The sequence below is a fragment of the Onychostoma macrolepis genome, chromosome 09 (assembly GCF_012432095.1).
Source record: "Onychostoma macrolepis isolate SWU-2019 chromosome 09, ASM1243209v1, whole genome shotgun sequence".
Classification (NCBI taxonomy): domain Eukaryota; kingdom Metazoa; phylum Chordata; class Actinopteri; order Cypriniformes; family Cyprinidae; genus Onychostoma; species Onychostoma macrolepis.
Window position 1 is genome coordinate 8,538,391 of NC_081163.1, and position 22,895 is coordinate 8,561,285.

Sequence of the window (22,895 nt, forward strand, 5' to 3'; positions counted from 1 at the left end):
GAGGACTAATAAACTTTTGTTCAAAACCTAATGGATTTTAAATAACGGTGCAGGTTGTTCCCAGGCGAAGCTCTTATATCCTGCTGCCCATGTTCCGATTCAAGCACAACCTTGAATCTCGCTATATTGGCTGAGTTAAAGGTCTCTGAAGCATAGAGATCTGTAGCCTCACACTGCTATTGATTATGTCACCAAGGAATAACAACGCCTTCAGCCTGACAATGAATCACTTTAAATGCATAGGCTAATGCGTGTTTGTGACTATAGTAGGTCAAGCATTAAAAAAAAAAAAAAACTATAGTTTATACTAAATATCAAGTGAAAAAACCTCTGGTTGCACTGTTTTTGTGGCAAAATCACATACAGGTTAATTTATGAAGCTAATTACAACATTTAGCGACCTCTAGTGGTAAAAAGATAGGACAAAAAATGCATTGTAAAAAATGAATTCAGTTAATAAATAAATTCTGTCTAAACAATTATAAATATCTATCTATCTATCTATCTATCTATCTATCTATCTATCTATCTATCTATCTATCTATCTATCTATCTATCTATCTATCTATCTATCTATCTATCATATTCTGCATTGTGAAGCACTTTGGATCAGTTGCGGTTGTGCTAAATGTGCTCTATAAAAATAGAAACTATGTTTCCCCCAAAAATGAAATTGACTATAAATAATATTAATAAAAATAGGCATCACAAAAATTCAAGGGAAAAACAAACTTTATTATCTCCTTTTTACAAAACATTTCAAAGTTTAACCTAACCTCAGCAGTAATTTGAATCTAATATAGACCTGCAAGCAGCAAATTGTCCAACATAAAATAATTACTCTGTTACATTTTTTTTCCCAAACATAATCATTTACAGAAGCACAGACAGGTAGAGGGCTTTTTTTTTTTTCATTTTTTCATTTTTTTTTTTTTTTTGCTGCTCTAGTACAATGAAAAACTGCATGACCAACAAAATGAATGCAATGATTTTAGATGAGCACAGTGAGAATTAATGCAGATTAAAATTATGAGTGCAAATTAACCACATGATTTGCATGAGAACAACATCATGTGAATATCATGAGGTCGGGTGGAGATGAAACATGAAAAAATACAATAGCCGTTTGTAATGGTGTACTGAGTTTTCCACCAAACAGTACATCATTTTCGACACGTCACTGCAGTCCTATACGAACATTTATTTTTATTGCATTTGTGAAATAATAGTCATAACAATAGTAATAAAAAATAACAAAAGCCTCCCTTGGTGAAGCATTCTGCTACTGAGAAATGTCAAAGTTACGCATGCTGCTGTCTGAATATTAATATGCATCTGTACAGTGATCTAGAGTACAGCACGTTATGGACTAAACATAACATCAAATAAAACATTCCATACATGTATCACAAGACATGGTCTTGTGTAAACATACAATCTAACTTAATGTTTAACAGAGTCTAAGACACTGACACAAATATTACATTTCAAAGCAGTGCAAAACATATGGTAAATGCGACGACGCTGAATCTAAAACACCAACAAAATGTGTTGAATAATTCCAGATAAATGAGCTATTTTAAAGCAACAGTATGACATCATTTCCGGCCATGTGCACGGATGGCTCAGCATGACCATGTGCATACCTTTACAAGTCCAATATTATAAAAGTTCTGTGCTCATAATAGACATTAAAACATAAAATGTTAGATTTTGGTGTAAATTAACTCTTGGGTGCATATCTGTGATTTGACTGCAGTGATACTGCTTAACAGATACCAAATAGAAATATAGAAATATAGAACTTTATAACTTCAATGCTTTGCAAATGCATGCTTTTGAACCGGATTAAATAAATAAGAACGCATTTTTTATGGAAGATTGTTTCCGCCTAGGAATAAAACATAAAAAGTGACTTTTATATCACAATTCAGACTCTTTTCTTGCAATGTAAAAAAGATATAAACTCAGAATTCGGAGTTTAAATCTAACAATTCTGGCTTTTTTATTAGAGAATTCCGAGTTTACATAAAAATAGATCTTTTTTTTTCTTGTAAATTACATTATCTCACAATTCAGACTTTTCTTCTCAGAACTGCAATTTATATCTCAATTCTGAGGAATAAAATGTTCAAATGATAAGAAATAAACTCAAAACTATGAGGGAAAAAAAGTCCAAATTGTGAGATCGCAATTTTATCCTGTGGTGGAAACAGTTTCCATAATTTTCTGTTGTAAGACTGTGAAAAAAAATTGTTTCTTCTAGTGCATGATTACATATTCTCATGTAAAAACCATGCAATTTGAAAATGCCAAGAAAGTTAAACTAGAGGTTGAATAATGAATCACGTTGAAGCAGTTACATTCAACTTTCAGCCTCAATACCACATTTTACACATTTAAATGTGGAGGATGAAATACATATTGATTGCTGACTGAAAAAGTTCCGATTTGGATAAAATGGGAACTCAACATGACATCAGCTTGGTCGCAATCTTCAGGAAAAATTGGGAAAACTTTCAGAGCTTAATCAGAGGGCTTCAGTACTGGAAATAAATTGCTTAACTATAGCAACACAACACTGACAGTTTTGCTGGGGCGAGAATTGAAGTGTGTAATTTCTGCGCAACTAGCAGCAACAAATAAAATTGCAAAAATAATGACTTCAATCATTCCCCTGTCTGTCTGAATGGAAGTCAAAGGATAACTAAACAGGTTTTATGTGGAAACAGAACAAATCAAGTGCCTTGCTGCTAATCTTCAACATGCATGGTATGACATATTCATTTTAGAGGGAGGTAACTCATTTTTTGTAGCATCTCCAAATATACAACCCACAATAATTTCTCCACAGGTATTTACAATACAACAGATGGGGTTACGGCACTACACATTCATTGGTAAGGTCTCCAGACTTGAAAAGCACTTCAATGTCATTGGGGTTCTTATATAATTGCTTTATGAGATGCATGTACCATTACCGACCCAGAGCATCTTCACATTTATTTCAACATCTCATGCCAGTCAGGCCGCAGATTGTTTTGTGCTGCAGAAATTACACACATCTTCAAAAAAAAAAAAAACTGGTCAGATGGATAAAATAACGGGAAGGAATCATTAATAGTGTACACAGGCTGTCTTAATAATTATTCACAGCAAAACATGCAACATAAATAGCTTAAAGTCAATCAAATTTTGCATGTGAGAAAAATATTATTAGAGCTGATCAGTAAAGGCTACATCAGCAGGAGGAGACACACTCAAGAATCATGGGTATCAGTAATAATAATAAAAACACACAGTGGCCTTAACTGAAGCTAAACAACTGTTATCAATAAACAATCATGTTTAAGAGCAGACCAGGGTACTAAATCTGCCATCACTTTTGAAAGTCTGGCCAAAATCCGTGAACATTCCAGAGCCCGAGATACAAATGATCCTGACTAATTACTGAAGAGTGGACTAGGGAAAATAACAAAGCGCTCTGTCGTATTGGTATGTAGCAGAAATATGGCCATGGCAGCTGTGTCGACTGTGCGTGCACATGTTTCAGAAGCTGTCAGTGGAGAACGACCTTAGTCTCGTCTGACGCATGCAGAGCTTGTGCATGTCTTTTCAGTTTGACTGACAAATATGGTTTTGGAGAGCAATATGGAAAACACTGTCAGAATGAAGTGTGCTGCTGGACGCATGAGGAAAGGGTCCAGAATGAACACTCACCAACTGCCAAGTGTGAGTAAAAATTGATTGAAATTGAATAGGTTTGTAATATGAAATCAGGGGCCTCGTTTATAAAGACATGCGTGTAATGTGAATGTACGACAAATTTCAAAATGTACCTATGAATGAATCAACAATGTTGGATTATTTTAATTACTTTAATATATGTTCCTGCAAATGATTCATAAAATGTCAATATTCACAAAAGATTTTCCTAAATGCATCCCACTTCATAAATTGCAGTTCAGCTTGAATTCAACATACATATATATATATATATTTTAATTGTAAAATAGAAATTAATAATTAATTATTTAACAATTTCTTATTTTGAAATAATAATAAATGTATATAATTATTTAATTATATGTGTGTGTGTGTGTGTATTCTATATATATATATATATATATATATATATAATATACATGTAAAATTATTTATAATGATTTATTATTAATGATTATGAGCCAATATATTTTCCTAAATCCATCCCACTTCATAAATTGCAGTTCATCTTAAATTCACATTTGCTTTTGCCTTTATAAATCTCGATTTGTTGCTCATGTTTGACTTAAGATGAAATCAAATCCGATCGTAAGTGTTTTTATGAACGAGGCCTCTGCATATCCCAATAATAATGCAAAATACAGTTTTATGGCAGGTAACATTGTTCATCCAAAATGTTGAGGAGTGGCAAAAAGTTCATTTTGTACCCTTCATGAGAGTTTACCATACTCACAGAGAGAGCGTATGGTAGAGGAGCATGGGGTGGATTTCATTATCAGCACATCTGTATTCACTTCCAAAGGAATAAAGCCACTGTATTTCTCATACTACTGCAAAAACACGTCGCATATAAAAATATCCTATAAATAATTCTGCTGTGATATATTCAATTACTTAAACTTAAGATTGTGGGCTGAATTGAAATGTCTCAGCATGCAGTAAAGTTGAGAGAGCGGCTTATACATCCTCATATTGTTTGTTTTCACACTGATTTTCTTCCTCCTCTCGGTTCTGAAAGTGAATACAAGAAGCTAATAATGGATTCTCTGTTTTACTCCGCATGCCACAATGACAGATGCAAACAAATCGTACAGGCGTGGTGCAAACATTCCAACTCCATCAGTTGGTTTCATTATTCATGTATGAGACGCACTGTTGTAAGTTTCCCAGTGAGCAAAGCCCTGGAGCAAAGCACAGGACCGCTGCTTTAAACTCAATCTGACCTAATGAAAGATTGGAAAGTGAAGGATTTCATTGGCTTTGCTGTACCACACCACAGAATACGGACCGGAAAACGTGAATTCACAGTGAAAGCGATGGAAAACAGAACACCGGTGACATGAGGTACTAGAGAGTCAAAAAAAAGTGAAAGTGTCTGTGAAAATAATTATAAAGCAGGACCATCGGGAGCACAACAAAGGCTGAGTAGGAGGAACAGCAAACTGAGATTTGAAATATGTGCACATTATAGAATAGAAATTAGTCAGAATTACTGAAAATACAGGACAGCAAAAGTACAGAGAGAAAACAAACTAGGTGCAATGCCATTGGCTCAAGGGTCATGTGATGCAGTGAAGGATCATGGGTAGAAATTAGAGAGTGCCCATTCCAGTGACCTCAGACGTCAGCCTAGAATAGTTAAGGGAAGAGGAAAAAGGGGAGGGGTAAGGAAAAGATAGAAAAAATAGATAACATAAAATAATTCTGAAAGCATTTGACACTTCTGTACAAGAATGATAGCTTTTTCCGCCTTGTTGCTCTCCGCGTCGAGTAATAAGCATGCATTACTGTCGATACGGTTAAGCTGAAAACAATCAAGCTCCCATCAAATGCAAAAATAAAATCTCTTGCGCTTCTAAAGAAACACAGTTTCCAGCACCTCCTCGATTCTGACATGCATTTGTACTTCTTTACAACATCTGCATCACATCACTAGCTCCTTGCCAACAGCATTGCTAGAAAATGCTATTGGATGCAATCTGCTTTTTGCATTTTTTTAAATCTTTGCTGCCAAACTACAAGACTTATGCAGCAACCATACTGAACTAATCTAACAAATTTAAAATAATAAATAAATATATAACAAGATCCAAGCATTCGGCATGCTAAAATACTACACTAAAACACTGCATTAACATGAACAAATCATACTATAGTTGTCCTGCTTTTGTTTTTTAAATGTCAGTAGTCTGCCTACATGAACGTAGCTACTGATGAAGTTGACCATGGGGTTTAAGGGAAAGGTTGGTGAGTTCTAAGGGAAGATTGTATATATGTATATTAGGAATCAGCTGCTGATAGCTTCAGATAATGAAAGCAGTTTGGTGCTTCAGGATGTAGTCATTGATGAGGGGTCATTCCACATGGCGGCCACGTCTCTGAACCTGCCATCAGAACCGTGGGAAAGCAATATGCATTAGTTTGGCCCCGGCCGCCACCCTGCAAGCCTCAACATCACACACAAGAACAGATTTAAAGGGCCTGTGGCTAAACATCTCGGATTCCCCAAACACACTGCTCTGTACACAGTGTGAAGATCCTATCTGAGCTGCTTTTTAGAAACTGTGTTGAGTTAGAACACCATAAAAATGTTATGTTACTGCAGTTTGGAAGAAATTGGAAACACTTTTGTGAAATGTTGATGGGATCACCTTGCGTTGATGAGGTACTGGGCAAGGCTGATGTTGGCGGGGGTTCCTGTAATGGTGATCTGGCGCTCTGATGACCCTTCCATGGCATTAGCTATTTTGATCTGTGCTCCAGACATCTGACGGATCTCGTTGATTTTGGTTCCCTGGCGCCCGATTATGCAGCCTATTAGCTGGGAAGAAAGCGGAAAAAGGTTCTTAAAGGACTGTCAAAAAGAAAACACAGTTTGTGTTACAGAAAGTAAGCTTCTTTTTCTAGTATTTGCAATGGAATAGTTTTGTGAGAGACAACTAAATCATGTCAAAAACATTGAAACGATCTCTACTGTCTAAAAGCTTTAAAAAGATACTTCTATTCAGCATGGTTGCATTAAATTAATCAAAAGTGATGGTAAAGGCTTGTACATTTTTACAATCATTCAATCAATAAATGCTGTTCTTCTGAACTTTCTATTCATCCAAGAATTCTGAAAAAAAATGTATCACAGTTTCCACAAAAATATTAAGCAACACAACTGTTTTTGTCATTGATAATAAGAAGAAACATTTCTATACCAAATTAGAATGAATAGAATGATTTCTGAAGAATCGTGTGACACTGAAGACTAGAGTAATGATGCTGAAAATGCAGCTTTTCCATCATAAAATGTTACAAATTATTAAATTTAATAAAAAAATAACTGAAAAATATATTAAAATAGAAAAAAAAGTTTAGAAATAGAATATATTCTTTTAATGGAAAATATTAAAATAGAAAAAACTAATTCCTTTCAAAAAGAAAAAAAAAAATAATAATGATAGTGTAAATCACAAAATATACTGACTTGTGGCTCCAAATACTTGTCAACAACAAAAACAAATAAAATTATAAAGTTTTAAAACAAAACTGTTGGGTTATTTTCGATATGGATTTTTAGACTTTGACTTCTGTTCGACTTTGCTGAAAAGACCCTGACTTGGACTCTACATCAGACATTTATTCTCAAATAAACTGAAATTTATTTCTGTCATCAGTTAGGATTTTCTGACAAGGGACTGAGAGTCAAAACGGAGCATCAATCATTATACTCACATCATTGGGAATGGTGAGTTCATGAGTACTGGCCGGGGGACTTGCATCCAGACCTGGATCAGAGAGCAGAGGGAAGCTCGAGAGACAGCCTAGGATAAACAGCACTGCATACACACGCTGGAAAGTGTCAACACTCAGTGTGAGCTTTAGAAGACCGTGACCTTAATGGACCAGGTGCAGAGTGTGAGGAACTCTTAGTCCTCCTGAGGCTTTTTTATGGAGGCCTTTTTTCACCTTAAACTAAAATAAATATCTCTAGCGGTTCTCACATCTTGTCTTCTGTCAAGGCAAGCTTTCCTACAGTTTGTCCTTGGTCTAACACAAATGTATATTAGATACATATTTGATACGTGTGAATAGCAAAGCATGTTCTGCTCTCCGCATGCCATTGGTTTTGCCCTTAGTAATAGCTTTAATCTGAGCTTGAATAAGGTAGTGTTTATCAAGATGAATACTTAATGAATGGCTTGATGGAAGATGTGTTGTGGTCTGTAAAATCAAAACACTGATATGCTTCTCTTACGCCAGTTTCTGAAGGGCAGAAAAGAACACATTTTTTGCCATTGGTAATTCATTTTGAACATAAAATTCTACACCATTAGTCCCCTGTATGTGACAATGTTGCATAAGCAGGAAAACCTCCCTATCTTTTATCCCAGGTCTTAGCAGTACAGAATTAGGTACTTCATAAAAAGTTGACAAAAAAAAAAAAAAACCCAGAAAAAAACAATGCAAGGTGAGTTTTTTTCAGAAGTTGAACCTGAAGTTCAAAAAAGTAGAAAATAAATAAGGAAAGAAATAATGGGTTGGAAGAATGAATCAATTAATGGATATATTGTTTAATAAAATAAAAAATAAAAAAACAACAACATAAAAATAACAAATAATATAAAAAATGCTAACAAAGCAAAAAAAAAGAGGAAAATTAAATAAAATTAAACACTTAAAATAAATAAACAGTAAAAAATAAAACAAACAAATAAAATAAAAACCCTAACAATTAAAGTAAAACAAACAAAAAACAATAAAAATAATAAAAATAAAAAAAGCACTGAAAAAATAAAGAACTAACAAATAAAATAAAAAGCACTAACAAGTAAAATAAAACAAACATTAAAAAATAAAACACTAATAAAAAATAAAATAAAAAAATAAAAACTCACTAACAAATAAGATAAAACACTTTTAAAAAAAGAAAAAGAAAACACTAACAAAAAATAAAATAAAATAAATGCAATAACATTTTTGAAGAAACCACACCAAAAAACTAAAGTAAAAAAAAAAAAATCCACAAAGTGAAGAGCAACCACCACGGGCATGTCATGATGCTTGACATGGAACGAGAAGGAAAGAGAGAGAGAAAGACGAAGAGAGCGTCTCTACAGGTACAAAGAGAAGGAAACTTCAAAAGGGCTCGTGGGTACGTACCAGGGAAAGCAGGGGTGGTCTGTCCGAGGGGGGTAAAGGGGGTTTGCTGCATAGCCAACTGGTGGAGCTTGGTCAACTGCTGAGGGTTTGGAGGGACAGTAGAGCTAAGAGGTTATTGTTATAAGACAGGTCACACCAAGAAATCAAGAAACTAAACTAGAACAAAGAGACAAAGAGGATAAGAAGCCATGACACACTGTGGTGGAAGAAGAGCAAAAGAGAAAGCTGAAGAGATAGAAACTTTAGTAGGACTTGGCCTGACTTGGTAGGTTAATCTTATCTGATCACTAACTGATCTGTGATAAGCTAAAAAATGTCAGATTTGCAAAAAAAAAAAAAAAAAAAGATTCACAATTATTCCAGCCCACTAAACTAAAGAATATCCTATCAATATTATTTACTGCTTTATGACCACATTTTTACTGAAAATCATGCTGTTCGTGGAAATATCCAAATTTATTCTAATGGGACATTCTGTAAAACTTGTCCAACAGTAACCGGGGGGCGTAGCATAACAAAGGGCAAATTGGACTCTGATGCAAAATTTGACATTTTGATGCTTTATTCGTTAACTTTTCTTGTTTTAAGATCAAATGGGAGTGTAGTTTATGCTTTTTTTAACCCGAGTGGCTCAAAAGAGTCTAAAAGCATTAGAAGGTGGCGTTATTACCAAGGATAATTTGTCGCCTGAACCACGAGTGAACCGTTATCCATCAGAGATATGAACATGTAAGTGCGCGGGTAACCTTCAGAGGACACGCAAGCCTATTTTACAGTCTTTGAACTACAGCAGACTTGCGCTGGGTGTTGTTGTGTACACCCTCTAAATCTGAGTTTAAAGCAGGTTGAAAGGGATGTCCAACCTTGACTTGAGTTATTGCAGTGTCAGCAGAAACATCTCTAAGCATCAATCACTGCCAATCCTAAATGAAAAGAACTAACACAAGGTATCTCTTCATCTCTCTGATAGATATTCATTCAGATTATCGGTGAGGAAAACACAGCTATCAGGATTCAAGAATCATCTGGATTGTGAGCGTGCTTCCATTTTCCTTTTTTATTTGACCTTTCTCTTCTGTATAACACAGTGGTCAACTTTTGTTGTGTTTATTTGTGTTTTATAAATAATAAAATAAATAAAATGAAATGAAATTCTGATTAAGTCAGTGGTTCTGGTTCTCAAACTGTGTGATGCATAATTTTGATGTTGTAGATGGCTTTTCTTTTTTTTTCTTTCTTTTTTTTTTTCAAATGGTACTTTTATTTTTCCACATTTGCCTTCTTGTTTTCCATCTTATATACACTTCTGTTCAAAAGTTAGGGGTCGGAAAGATTTTTAAAAACATTTTGAAAGAAGGCTGCATTTATTTGATCAGTTAAACACTAAACACTAATACTGTGAAATATTATTACAATTTAAAATAACTATATTAATATAATTTATTCCTGTGATGCAAAGCAGCCATTACTCCAGTCTTCAGTATCGTATGATCCTTTAAATTATGAAGAATATTAATATGCTGATCTGCTGCTCAAGAAACATTTCTTACTATTATCAGCGTTGAAGACTGTTTGCTGCTTAATATTTTTGCTTTATTTGCAATTATTTGAAATAAATATCTATTATAATATTAAAAATATCAATTTTGAACAACTGCATTAAGTACATGCTGAATAAAAGTATTAATTTTTTTAAATCTTACTGACTTTTGAAGTTTAGTGTACACTTTTAATGCAGGTTCATGCATGTAAAACTGTAATGCAACAGGTAAGATGTTTGAAAAATCAAATTACAGCTGCAATTAACATATAAAATGTCAATATAACATAAAATCCATGCTTTTTAGTCCTTCCAGTCCTTCCTTTCTCATATAGAAATGCTGATTTGCTTAACACTAACCAAAGGTGGTACTTTTTGGTCTGAAAAGTTTGAGAACCACTGGATTAGGTTTAACCACGTCTCTTTCGAATTACTTTAGAGCGAGTCTCGTATTGTAATTCTATGGAGACTATCTAGAAAATTACAAACACTGTCATTTCCTCCAACAGGCCAAGTCCTTAGAAGTTTGGTTTACATTTCGGAGGGCTGAGGTTGAGAACATTTTGAGATTGCAATGCGAAAAAAATTACACATCAATAAACGTCATATTAATATTACTGCTTAATATTAATAGAGAGGTCCACGCTGAAAACTACAGAGCCATGCAGACTGCTGACGGTGCTAGGGGGGAGGAGGGGGGATGGCTGGGGACTCACATCTGGGTGTGGAATGGCATATTGTCCCTGAATTGTGTAGGCCTGTGAAGACAGAGAGAGAAAAAAAGAAAAGAAAAATCCAATCAACATTTTTACAAGGCTGCAGGGCCCATTAAACACAAGAACTAACTGATTCATAACCGCTTAAGGATCTATTAATATTTTACAGGGACATTTGGTTTCAAAAGCTGAGTTTTCTTTCATATTTTAAGTGAATCATTTTTATACAGTGATAATATTCAGCGCTTTAAATAATTGAGGCTTTTCTACACAAATTTGCAACACTCCTGGCTTTTCATATCTGTGCATCTGTTCAAGTGCAAGTGCACACTACGCCTAAAATATATTTCATATTGTCTTCAAATAACAAACACGTTCCTTGAGTAGGTAAATATACCCGACAATAAAAGCAAATCTATTTCTGAACCATCTGAATAGATGAATATATAACATCCTTCACCAAGTTTTCTACAGTATGTAAAATTTGTAACCCCTTTTAATGCAGTATCATATTTTCAAAAATAAGAGATAAAAGAACATCAATTTAAAGTGTCACACTCATAATAATGTTGTATTGCATGTAAAAAGCCATGATGTGCCATCTATGGTTATGTTGGATGAAGTGTCTGTGAATGAGTTACGTTAAAAAGATGCTGAGAGCTTTGTTAAAGGATATTATTATTCATCTTCAAAGGAATGTAAGATTAGTGGAAGAAAATTACAAACGCATTGTATTTTGTGTTGGTTAGCAAATGAGTGGGGATGACTTTGAAAACCATGTCTGATAGCATATCCCTTCAATATTTATAACTTGACATTTCAAGTTTTATTGGAATCTCAAATTAATGCAAATCCAGGTCAACAAACTCTATCAAAAGTTTCTTACACACATCTTGTGATGTTACACTTCAAGTGTTGAAAATATTAAAAGGATATGATATTTGCTCTGAGAGGGAGGAGTTTATTTTGCAATAAGAGTGAACAACAATAATCTAGAATTAAAATACACTCAAAGCAGCCAAAATGCAATCATTGGCATGTGAAAGGTGAGGTATGCAATTTTGTATTTCTCATTGTTGAAATATAATCTTTCTGTCCCCGTTTAATATGCAAAGACTTCTAAGGTTTTTGAAGGTTGATTTCCTGAAGAGAATAACTACATTTGAAACATTACTCTATTTGTAAGTGCAGCCCATCATGTCGATTTCCGATTCAAACAAAGGTTTAAGAAAAATAAGAACATTAATATGCAATAATAATAGATTTGGCCTAATTTATTGACCTTCACACAGAATTTTAAGGCAGTCAGTTGCATGAATTTGTGTAGAGTTTTTCACTCGCCATAAATATGAACCTCATTCCAAATGCTTTCTCTTTTTACGGTAACTTGTATTGGGGCAAAAAGTTTGGAATATGAAAATGAAATGAAATCAAAGCACTCGAGTTCAAAATGCACATAACTGCTCACAAATAACTTGCAAAGTGAATTTAAAGTGAACTAAAGTCTTCTAAAACCTCTTAGAATGCATTACCGCAGCACAAAGACAAAAGCATTAAAAAAAATCTCTGCTTAAAATTCAGTTTTTGCATAGCAGTAGAAAGCAGACACTCCTTATTGAGTCCTGATCTGAACTCTCATTGACAATCTAAAGCTCCTCTCTCTCTGCAGGCATTTCCCTGGTTAGGATGGTGTGACAGCATGCGAGTGAGAAGGTGAGAAAACCTGAGTGAACTAACAGGCAGTGGCTGGTGCTGCAGTAAAAGGCTGAGGTTGGCTGCGGACGCCGCCAGCGGGTCGGCTCTTACCTGGCCACCTGAAAAAATGACGGGGGTGGAGGCGGGCTTTGGGCGGTAGGGAATGGTGGCACCTTTCGGTGGGGACTAGGAGAGGGGAAGAGGTAAGAGGCAGAAACAGCGTTAGACCAGGAGACAGGTGTAGACAGGTGTGCGTGGTGGAGTGTTTCTGTGGTAAAGTTGTACAAAAGTCAGGCAGGAGAACATGTTGTGAGACCCCGGCGCTTGAAGATCTGTATTCTCTAGGCTGTGTGTTGTGAAGCTCAAAAGGTCTACTCTACAAAAAAACCATAAACCAGGAATAAAGTGGGCAAAAGTCAAGCTGAAATATCAAGGTGCTGCAGCAAAAAAATCAACAGAGAAGTGCCCCGAATGGAATACATGCTGACTTTTTTTTAACTTAAAACACTGAAGTACACCATTTTTTCAAAGTTGGGGATTGGTAAGTATTTTTATTGTTTTTGAAAAATGTTCATATACTCAAGAAGGCTGCATTTATCTGATCAAAAATACAGTAAAAACAGTAATACTGTGAAATATTATTATAATTTAAAATAACTGTTTTCTACATTTTAAAATGTAGTTTATTCCTGTGATTGCAAAGCTGAATTTTCAGCATCAATACTCAAGTCTTCAGTGTCACAGGCTCCTCAAGAAATCATTCAAATATGTTGGAACAGTTTTCTTTGCGCAATATTCTTAGAAATAGAAAGTAAAAAAATAGAAATATAAAATTATAAAATATAAAATGAAAATAGAAATAGAATAGAAATAATAGAAAGTTAATAAAAAAAACATTTTGAAATAGAAACTTTCGTAACACTATAAATGTCTTTGCTGTCACTTTTGATCAATTTATGGCAACCTTGAAAAATAAACAAACTAAATTTCTTAAAAACAAAAAAACTGATCCCAAACTTTTAAACAGTGTATATATTTTTATAAGTCGTTTTTTAATTAGTTCTGAAAACAGCAATAACGCAATAAAAGTGTTGAACAGTCGTATGCCATGATTATATTACCTCATCACATTGCATGTTTAATTATTATTATTAATAATTGCATGTTTATTTAAGTCTGAATCAAGTCCAATCAAATAAAGAGTCAAGAAAGAGACTTTTGCATTCATTTTCCACACTGGAAATAAAAAATGGCTTTGTTCGAAAGGGAACACCACCAACTGAATGCTGAGCAGCATACACTGTTTTAGTTTGCAGTTTTATATGTTAAAATGTGTGGCTGATAATATTTCCAATTCATTTGTCACACTGGAAATGCAAGGTCCAATCAAGCAGATTGAATTTTGGGAATAATACTACGTGAATTGTTCTGCACATTTGCAAATGTTAAAAAATAGTCCTAAAATTTCAGCTGCACACAAAGGATGAGACAGTACCTGATGTAAAATCCCAGGCGATCTGATTACTTTAGAAATATGTCTGTGGCTGTACAAGCCAAGAATGAAAAGCATTCAATAACGCCCAATCAGAGCACAATTCACCTCAGCAGGAGATCAGCCCTACACGTCATTGGTGGATAAGAATAACATTTAAATCAATAAACTGAGAAAAGGCGTAAGCAAGCCAATGGAAGCTTTGTGTTTCTCATTAATCACAAGTAAAACAATGTAGTCTCTCTTTGGCAGGATGGCTGTAATGGAGTGCGGCTGTGTGTACGGTTGTGCATCCACCCCATTGTTATTGTTATAACGAATGGATTTCACCCCAAAAAAAAAGAAAATACATTCATCATTACTCAGCCTCACAGTGTTCCAAAACAGACTTACTTTTTCTGTGAGACACAAAAGGAAAATGTTGTACTGTATGTACTGGCATCTCTGTTCTGAGCAATTACAATGAATGGGGAATACAAGTTTTCAGCTTTAAAAAGGAGGCAAAGCCATATTTTTTGTATCATAAAAATATAATAAACACGACTTATGCACCATATCCAAAACTTCTGAAGTCAATAAGTGAACTTGATCAGCTGATTCGTTGAAAAGATCTAAATATCAAGAATAATTTGTTCATTGTTCAAAAAATAAATAAATGTAGTGTTGTTCTATCTTGGTTCTGTCCATCGGTTGTTGATTGGATGAAGATAGGTCACATGATTGCATAAAACACATGCATGGATGAATAGTTCACAGTAAGATCAATAAATTGCATTTAGAAAATAGATACAAAATATGTAAGCATAATTTTCAGATTTATGTATTTGAATTGCGTATAAAATTTCCATCCATTTGGATTACATAGTTTTAAAATAAACTAATAGACTAAATGTAATGTATATTTTTAACTTATTGAATATTGCTTGTTCCTCAGCTAGCCATATTTAAACCATGTTCATACTTTTTTAACTGAATACATTTCATTTTTACAGTGAACTAATTTATCCTAAGCAATCTAAATGAATGCATTCTGATTGAAATATGATTATTTAAATAAAATTACATAAATAGTTCATAACTTAAACCATGCCATGATTTATTTGGAGTGCAATAATTTTCTTGCATGTTTTATTTATATATGACTGACAAATATGTGTCACAAGATTATTAGATTACTTATTATTATTAAAACTGTGTAATCCAAATGAATAGCAATTCAAATACATACATTTTAAATTTAGGCCAATTTTAAATGATTATATGGCTTCATAAATTGAACCTTGATGGTGCTTTTTTTCCTTTCTTTAACTTCTTGTGTTCAGCAGTGTAATGAAAGTCATTTGGGTTTAAAACAACATGACGAGGTGTAAATAAAATCTTTTTCATTCTTATCCTTTAAACAACACTGTACAATACTGTACCTCCAGCATGACCACACATATCTGTTTGACACACTGGATGATGGCTTCTGGGGTGCCGGAGATTGTCACTGCGCGCTCTGTGGAGTTAGGCAGCATGTCCCCTGCTACCTGCACCTGAGCTCCTGTGGACTGAAGAGAAAAGAAAAGGAAAAACACCAGGCTATGATTCAGAGCATCCTCTGCTGCTGATGATGGTGTGATCTGCTCTGAGACCGCACTGCTCTCAGGGGAACGCTGGGCCAAATGTTGCCATCTGCATTCAAGCATGTGTTTCCGTTGAAGTCATTTAAAAGTGAAGAACGAAATCAGCAATGTCGTGATTTCCATACAACAGGGGCCTTCAACCTTTTTTAGATAAAGCAATTCTTCGTGGATAGAAAGACTGAGCAGGGACCTGGTTACACTGAGAACAGGATGTGTCTAGTCAGATGTTTTTGTATATATTTGTGAGTTTTGTGGCTTTGCCAAGTTGCATAAGCCAGTAAAAGAGATCTGACAGTGCATGATCAGAAAATAAGACTAAGGACAATGTTTCATACCTCTCTCATCTCTTTGATTTTTGAGCCTCCTTTGCCAATGAGGGAGCCACATTGACTGGCGGGCACCACGAGGCGCAAAGTGACAGGGGGCTTACTGGTGGCTGGGCTGTTGCTCATGGAGTTGATTATATCCTGAAGAAATGTCAGAAATTAATAACAGGTAATAGATAATACAACTTTAATGTGGCTGAAACAACAGAATATGGCTCATATAATAAGAATTCAGACTTGAAATGACAGTTTAATGTTTTTTGTGAAGCTGCGTGTGCACTGAAGCCAGACTAATATTTTAGTGTCTTTTGATTTGAGCCCATGAAGTTTTGTTTTGCCCAACAAAATTGAATGAAATACTGTTCATTTGAAATGAATTTAATACATTGGATTATTGAAAAAAATAAAAAGGTATTGCCAATTTATTTTTATTAAATTGTTGACCTTAAAGTGCCCCTATTATGGGTAATGAAAGGTTATTTTTTTGGTTTTGGGAGTCCCCAACAACAGGTTGACATGCATGCAAGGTCAAAAAACACTTTCATTTTCTTATAATATGCATTTATTTTTACCTTATTTGCTTAACGACTCCCAAACGATTCGCTCAATGATTCGTTTTTCCAAACCCCTCCTTTGTGACGCTAATCTGCCGTGATTGGTCTGATCAGTCGATTTCATTTAAAGCAGTGTTTGTGTTTGTGAGCAGTGCTGCTTTGTGTACAGCCGTTACCGGGGAAACGGCTATTCTTAACGCCCCAAAAGTTGCACCTAGTAGCAACAAGTGGACAGGCAATGAAATGGCTTAAGATTCGTTTTAAAAACGACTCGTTTCAATGATTCAGAGTCGACTCTTTCTTTTGAGAGACAATAACTTTATACATGGTGCACTTTTAGATTTAAAACTTTGCAGGATGTTTTCATTCACTTAGAGCTGTGTTACACACTGCACGAAAGGTCACTTTCAAAAATCCATAATAGGGGCACTTTAAGTATATTGAGATACATTACTGTTCAAAAGTTTGGCGTCAGCAATTTTAATACTTTTATTCAGCATGGATGCATTAAATTGATTGAAATGGATGGTAAGGACTTTTACATTATTACAAAAAATCTGTTACATGCTGTTCTGCACACCAATTTAGATTGTGGAGCAGAAAATCAGCACATTAGAATTATTTCTGAAGGATCATATGACAATGAAGACTGGAGTAATGATGCTAAAATTTCAGCTTTGCATCACAGGAATAAATTACATTTTAAAATATATTAAAATACAAAACAGTTATTTTAAATTGTAATATTATTTCATAATATTACTGTATTTTTTTTTTAACAAATAAATGTAGTCTTGGTGAGCATAAGAGACTTTCAAAATCATTAAAAAATTTGAACGACCCCAAACCTACAGTACCATTACCATTACCATCAAAACATTTTGATCAGTTTTGTCAAAGTGGTTTATGTTAAGTGAGATTTTCATATACAGTATTGAGGACAGCACCTCTTCAAACTTGTATGCGATCATAGCGAAGGCCTTAAAGATGGCATCTGTGGGTCCAGTGATGGTGACGATCCTCTCAGGACAGTTTCCTTCTGAGATGTTGATGCGAGCGCCGCTCTGTAGGATGCCAAAAGTCAAGTTAACCCTCATATTCTTGTTCTGCTTCGGGTCTGAGAGAAGCCAAGGCCCTTTTAACAGCTCAAAAACACACTTAAAGGTCCCATGACATGCTGCTTTTTGGATGCTTTTATATAGGCCTAAGTGGTCCCTAGTACTGTATCTGAAGTCTGTTTCCCGAAATTCAGCCTTGATGTAGAATTTCAGCCACTATGAGCCAGTCCCACAATGAGCTTTCCTTAGGACGTGCCATTTCTGTGTCTGTAGCTTTAAATGCTAATGAGGAGGAGAGAGGCGGGGCAAGGTGGAGGGTGGGTGTGTAGCTTTAACCAGCTTGCGCTACCATGCGCTAATGTTGACAGGAGATATATCGCAATGGCTTGTAGACACACAGTCCTTCAAGCTTTTCAGTTTGACCCAGAATCTGATCCGGATGGAGAAGCACCGGATGAAGAAGTTGCAACTCAGCAGCTACAGCAGGACGTCTCCGATTGGTTAGTGTAATATATTGTGTCTGGATACGGTACTTTAGTTGGTTTGTTTATGTATGCTGTTACAGTTATTATCATGTAGCTAATGCTAGCCATAGGCTCGGATGAAGGAAATACTTCGGTGTTCATTTGTACATCCAAACACTGAGCAACTGCCGTGCTTCGCTGGTTTGCAAGCCATGATGTCTCTCGAGGAAAAAAAAATATTGCGCTCGCCTCACACGGTAGTAGCTCATTTTCTCATGGGCGGGCAAAGCAGAGAAAGGGGAGGTAACCTTTCCCCGTATGACGACATAAAGGGAAGATTCCAGATTGGGCCATCTGAGCTTTCATTTTCTCAAAGGAGAAGCAGGATACCCAGGGCTTGGTTTACACCTATCGCCATTTCTAACCACTGGGGGACCATAGGCAGGCTAGGGGAACTCATATTAATGTTAAAAAAACCTCATAAAGTGACATTTTAATGCCATGGGACCTTTAAAGGTGCAATATTAAACTACTTTCCTCTATCCCATCTTTAAAAAGGGAAATAAGTTCATTTCAAATGACTACTATTATTTTTACACAAACAACACTGAGGTCGGTGTGATAAAAAAAAAAAGCTAATCTCAACAGAACAAGAGGATTTTGGTAAAACAAATTAGCAAAAAGAAACATACCTCTTCACGCATCTTCTTCACAGTTTCCCCTTTCTGTAACAAAAAAAAAAAAAAAGAGTGGAGAATTTGATTCAGTGTTTAAAATATATACTGATACTGAATATATTTATATATTCATACTATGAATACATTATAATCTATCTATATCTATCTATCTATACTGTATATATATATATATATATATATATATATATATATATACACACACACACACACAGTCAGTGTTTAACATACCTTTCCAATGATGCTTCCAACTTCCTGCAAAAGAAGAGAACCAATGAAATCATTGCAAACGTAAGCATTTTGCCAGTTCACAAAAGTATACGAACACATTTCCCCATGAAAATGGCTACATATTATATTCATTCCTAGTTTACAGAGATTTAATGAGTCTAAAAGGTCACTGGTACTGACAACCCCTGATTCACCTTGGCCTGAAACAGTGGGTCAGGAGAGGACAGATCCTTGAGGCACACAGCAGTGACATCACAAGCCCACCCCCATCCACTTCCCTCTGTACTGCTCTGCGGGCTCAACTTACCTTGCCGTGCATGAGAAGCCGGATGGTCAGGGTCACATTCAGCCCACCCTCTGACTGGACTTTGTTGGGTTCCATACTAGGAGTGGAGGTGAAGCAGGAATATGGTCACGTGACAGGAAATCCCCAGGAGTAGGACGAGAATGATGGTACAGCAGCCAACCAGTCACCTGCACAGGGGGGATGGGATAATCACAGACAAGAGTCATGAAGAGCCCACAGACTTACAAATGAGAAACCAAGACGGTCGCAGAATGTTTGGCTCTGCTCAGAATTAAAGGAATGCTCCTGGTTCAAAAATCAGCATTTGGGACATGATGTTGTTTGTCACAGAAAATATTTTTGACTTGTCCCATCTCATTTAAAATGAATACATTATCATTCAACGGTTTGGAGTCTGTAATTATTTGATGAAAATACAGTAAAAACAATAATATTACAATTTAAAACAACTGTTTTCTATTTTAATATAATTTAAAATGTAATCTATTCCTGTGAATTCCTGCAATTTATTCAGAAATCATTCTAATAATAATGATTTTTATTATTATTATTATTATTATTGTTAATGTCAAAAACAGTTGTGCTGATTAAAATTTTTGTAGAAATTTTAATATTTTTTTCAGGATTCTTAGATGAATAGAAAGTTCCGAAGAACAGCATTTATATGAAGGAAAAATCTTTCTGTAACTTAAATGTCTTCTTTACTGTCACTTTTGATAAATTCGATGCATTCTTGCAAAATAAAAGTATTAATTTCTTGTAAATATATCTTTGCGTCCCCAAACTTTTGATGTAAAATAAATAAATAAAATTGAATGTAAATAACAGTAACACTTTGAAAAGAAAGCATACATTGTTTTCCAGATATTTTAAATGTCTAATTATTGTTCATTCCTGTAAAGATTGAATATAACTCACTAGTCTCATGTTAACATGTATTTTAAGTTTTGTGGCCATACATTTTATGTACAGTGTGTGTTTTATTGCCTGGTGAATTTTCACTGAAATTACCATACTGTGAGCATGATTGCTTTTTTCCTGACAGTTTTCTGTGATAATAAACATTATGCTGTTAGTATAGACTGTATTGAATATGGAGCATTCCTTTAACTCTACACTGCAACATAATTAATAGCCTTTTATATGCATAGTTTGAACACAAGAGGGAGCACTTTACAAGTAATCAAAGTCAATTTAATATCATATTCACTGCCAGGCAGTAATCTCAAAATAGTTTCATAATCTAACAGCTGCTGAGATCATAGGGCTTGTTGCAAAGTTGTGCCAAATATTTCATGGGCTATAATAACAGCAAAAGAAGATACATCCCAACCAAACTGATCTCAGTTAAATCTTATATAAAATAAATTAATAAAAATAAATACATTAGGAATCTAGACTTTGCAGCATCAATGTATTGATGCTCAAAAAGGCTCTAAGCACCACCACACGATGACAATATTACGAGTAGGCAAAAACACAATCTGTATAGAATTTACACAAATTAATACACTTCTACACATTTAGGCCCAAATTAATTCAAAGTGTTTACATAGTTATGATAAATAGAAACAAAATTAAAACAACACACATAAAACCAAATTCTCAAATCATTTATTTTAAAAAATCACTTTAAAATTTGATTAAATATAATGCATTTAAAAAAAAAAAAAAAACCTTAAAACTTAATATTGAGGATAATTCAGTTGTGCTTTCAGCCAGAAGCATCAAGTCCATTAGATTCTGCGTAAATCTGCAGATTTCTGTGGGTTTACCATAAACAAGGTCATATAAAACAACTTATTTTCTATTTTGTGTAAAAATTCATAACATTCAGCTTATTCGAATCTGTATTTTCTGTCTCTCTGATCCCTCCGATGACTTCTCATGCTCAGCCGTTATAATGAGTATCTGTCTGTGCTCTGTTGAGGGAGGGCAAATCCTAACTCCTCAGCACAGCTTCAGACCTGTCCCTTTTTGGGTGATTTACACCATCATGTGGGTCTGGGGATCAACAACGATTGAGAGATTGAAACATTAAGCCTTTCTAGTACAGCTGCCAGACCTTCGAATGAAGCGCAGGATAAAGAGAGAGCAAAATGTGAATGATGGTGAACATAAAAAAGCACGATGTAAGAGAAATAGCATGCGCGCTCAAGGATGAGCTGTGCAGTGTTAAGTTTTAAGCACAAATTTGCAGGTTACATGTGAGAGATATGCATAGAGAAAGCAGAGGAAAGATAAGAAGAGATTCGCATGGGTATATGAGATGAGCTGCCAGCTGTCCGCAAATCTCCTGCTTAGCACAGATTGCATAAAAATTCTAATCTGAGCTAAGAGCACACAGAAGCAGCAAAACAAATGGACACAAGTGAACCAGCTTGTACTCCTACAAACAGGAGCGTTCCATTTTAACAGGCCCCAGTCCTGGGAAAGCCTAGAAAAAAGAAAAGGAACAAAACAAAAAAACAAAATAAGAAGTGTACTGAAAGTGAAAGTATACTTGCAGATAATAAAATGCTAATGTAATAAAAAGCAACTTAAGTGTACTTAAAGTGCTTTTAAAAAGGAAACTTGCACATTGTCATAATGCACATGGTAATAACGTCAAATTTAAACTTCAAAGTACATTTTAGATCATTGTTTTAATCTTTTGTAATGATTCAAAGTGCACTTATTTTGATGTTTTTACATCCTAAAGCATGTAAAGTTGATTATGATTTTAACTGTAGCATGTTATTTGATATTCCATTTAAAGGTAATATATTTTAAATGTACTAAACTGCTACTATGTACTAAACTGACAAATATATAAATACCAAATGTATTTAAACAAACAACATACAAGTTTCAATTGAAATGCCATTAAATAAGTGTTATTTTAGTATCAGTAACACTGTTTAAGTTTTTATTAATATTTAAAAATATATATTTTAATATTTTCTGATTTAGTTTTACTAATTATGTTGTGTTTTTGTCATGTTTATAAATTAGTTTTCTTTTTCTTTTTACTATTTAAAAAAAATATTTCTATTTCAGTTTTAGCTATTACAGTACATTACAAGTTAAACTAAATGCAAAGGAGTCCTTGGCAAATAGCTGAAATAAAATATTAAGTTCAAGTGATTTCAAGAAACAAATATATATATATATATATATATATATATATATATATATATATATATATATATATATATTTTTTTTTTTTTTTTTTTATTGTTTTAGTAAATATAATAACCCTGCATTAAAGTATATTTTAGTTCAGCATAAATGATTGTCAGCACCATATTTAAAAGAAAATAGAACTTGTTACATATA

General features: G+C 34.4%; 1 protein-coding gene across 11 annotated transcripts in view; it reads right to left on the reverse strand.

Annotated features, from left to right (window-relative positions):
- Positions 1 to 714: 714 nt before the first annotated feature.
- pcbp3 (poly(rC) binding protein 3) overlaps positions 715 to 22,895 on the reverse strand; it is a 73,135-nt gene continuing 50,954 nt past the window's right edge. Inside the window, exons 6-17 of one of the 11 annotated variants that reach the window (XM_058786790.1) lie at positions 19,578 to 19,744; positions 19,271 to 19,294; positions 19,037 to 19,069; positions 17,770 to 17,886; positions 16,278 to 16,409; positions 15,739 to 15,867; positions 12,868 to 13,011; positions 11,131 to 11,172; positions 8,875 to 8,950; positions 7,447 to 7,499; positions 6,378 to 6,547; positions 715 to 6,110 (exon numbers count right to left, since the gene is read on the reverse strand). In XM_058786790.1, the coding sequence (XP_058642773.1) occupies positions 6,056 to 6,110; positions 6,378 to 6,547; positions 7,447 to 7,499; positions 8,875 to 8,950; positions 11,131 to 11,172; positions 12,868 to 13,011; positions 15,739 to 15,867; positions 16,278 to 16,409; positions 17,770 to 17,886; positions 19,037 to 19,069; positions 19,271 to 19,294; positions 19,578 to 19,652 (1,050 nt within the window). In that variant the 5' untranslated portion in view covers positions 19,653 to 19,744 and the 3' untranslated portion in view covers positions 715 to 6,055. Of the gene's footprint in view, positions 6,111 to 6,377; positions 6,548 to 7,446; positions 7,500 to 8,874; positions 8,979 to 11,130; positions 11,173 to 12,867; positions 13,012 to 15,738; positions 15,868 to 16,277; positions 16,410 to 17,769; positions 17,887 to 19,036; positions 19,070 to 19,270; positions 19,295 to 19,577; positions 19,745 to 22,895 lie in introns of those variants that run through there. The other 10 variants (XM_058786789.1, XM_058786795.1, XM_058786793.1 and 7 more) reach the window with 10 other exon arrangements.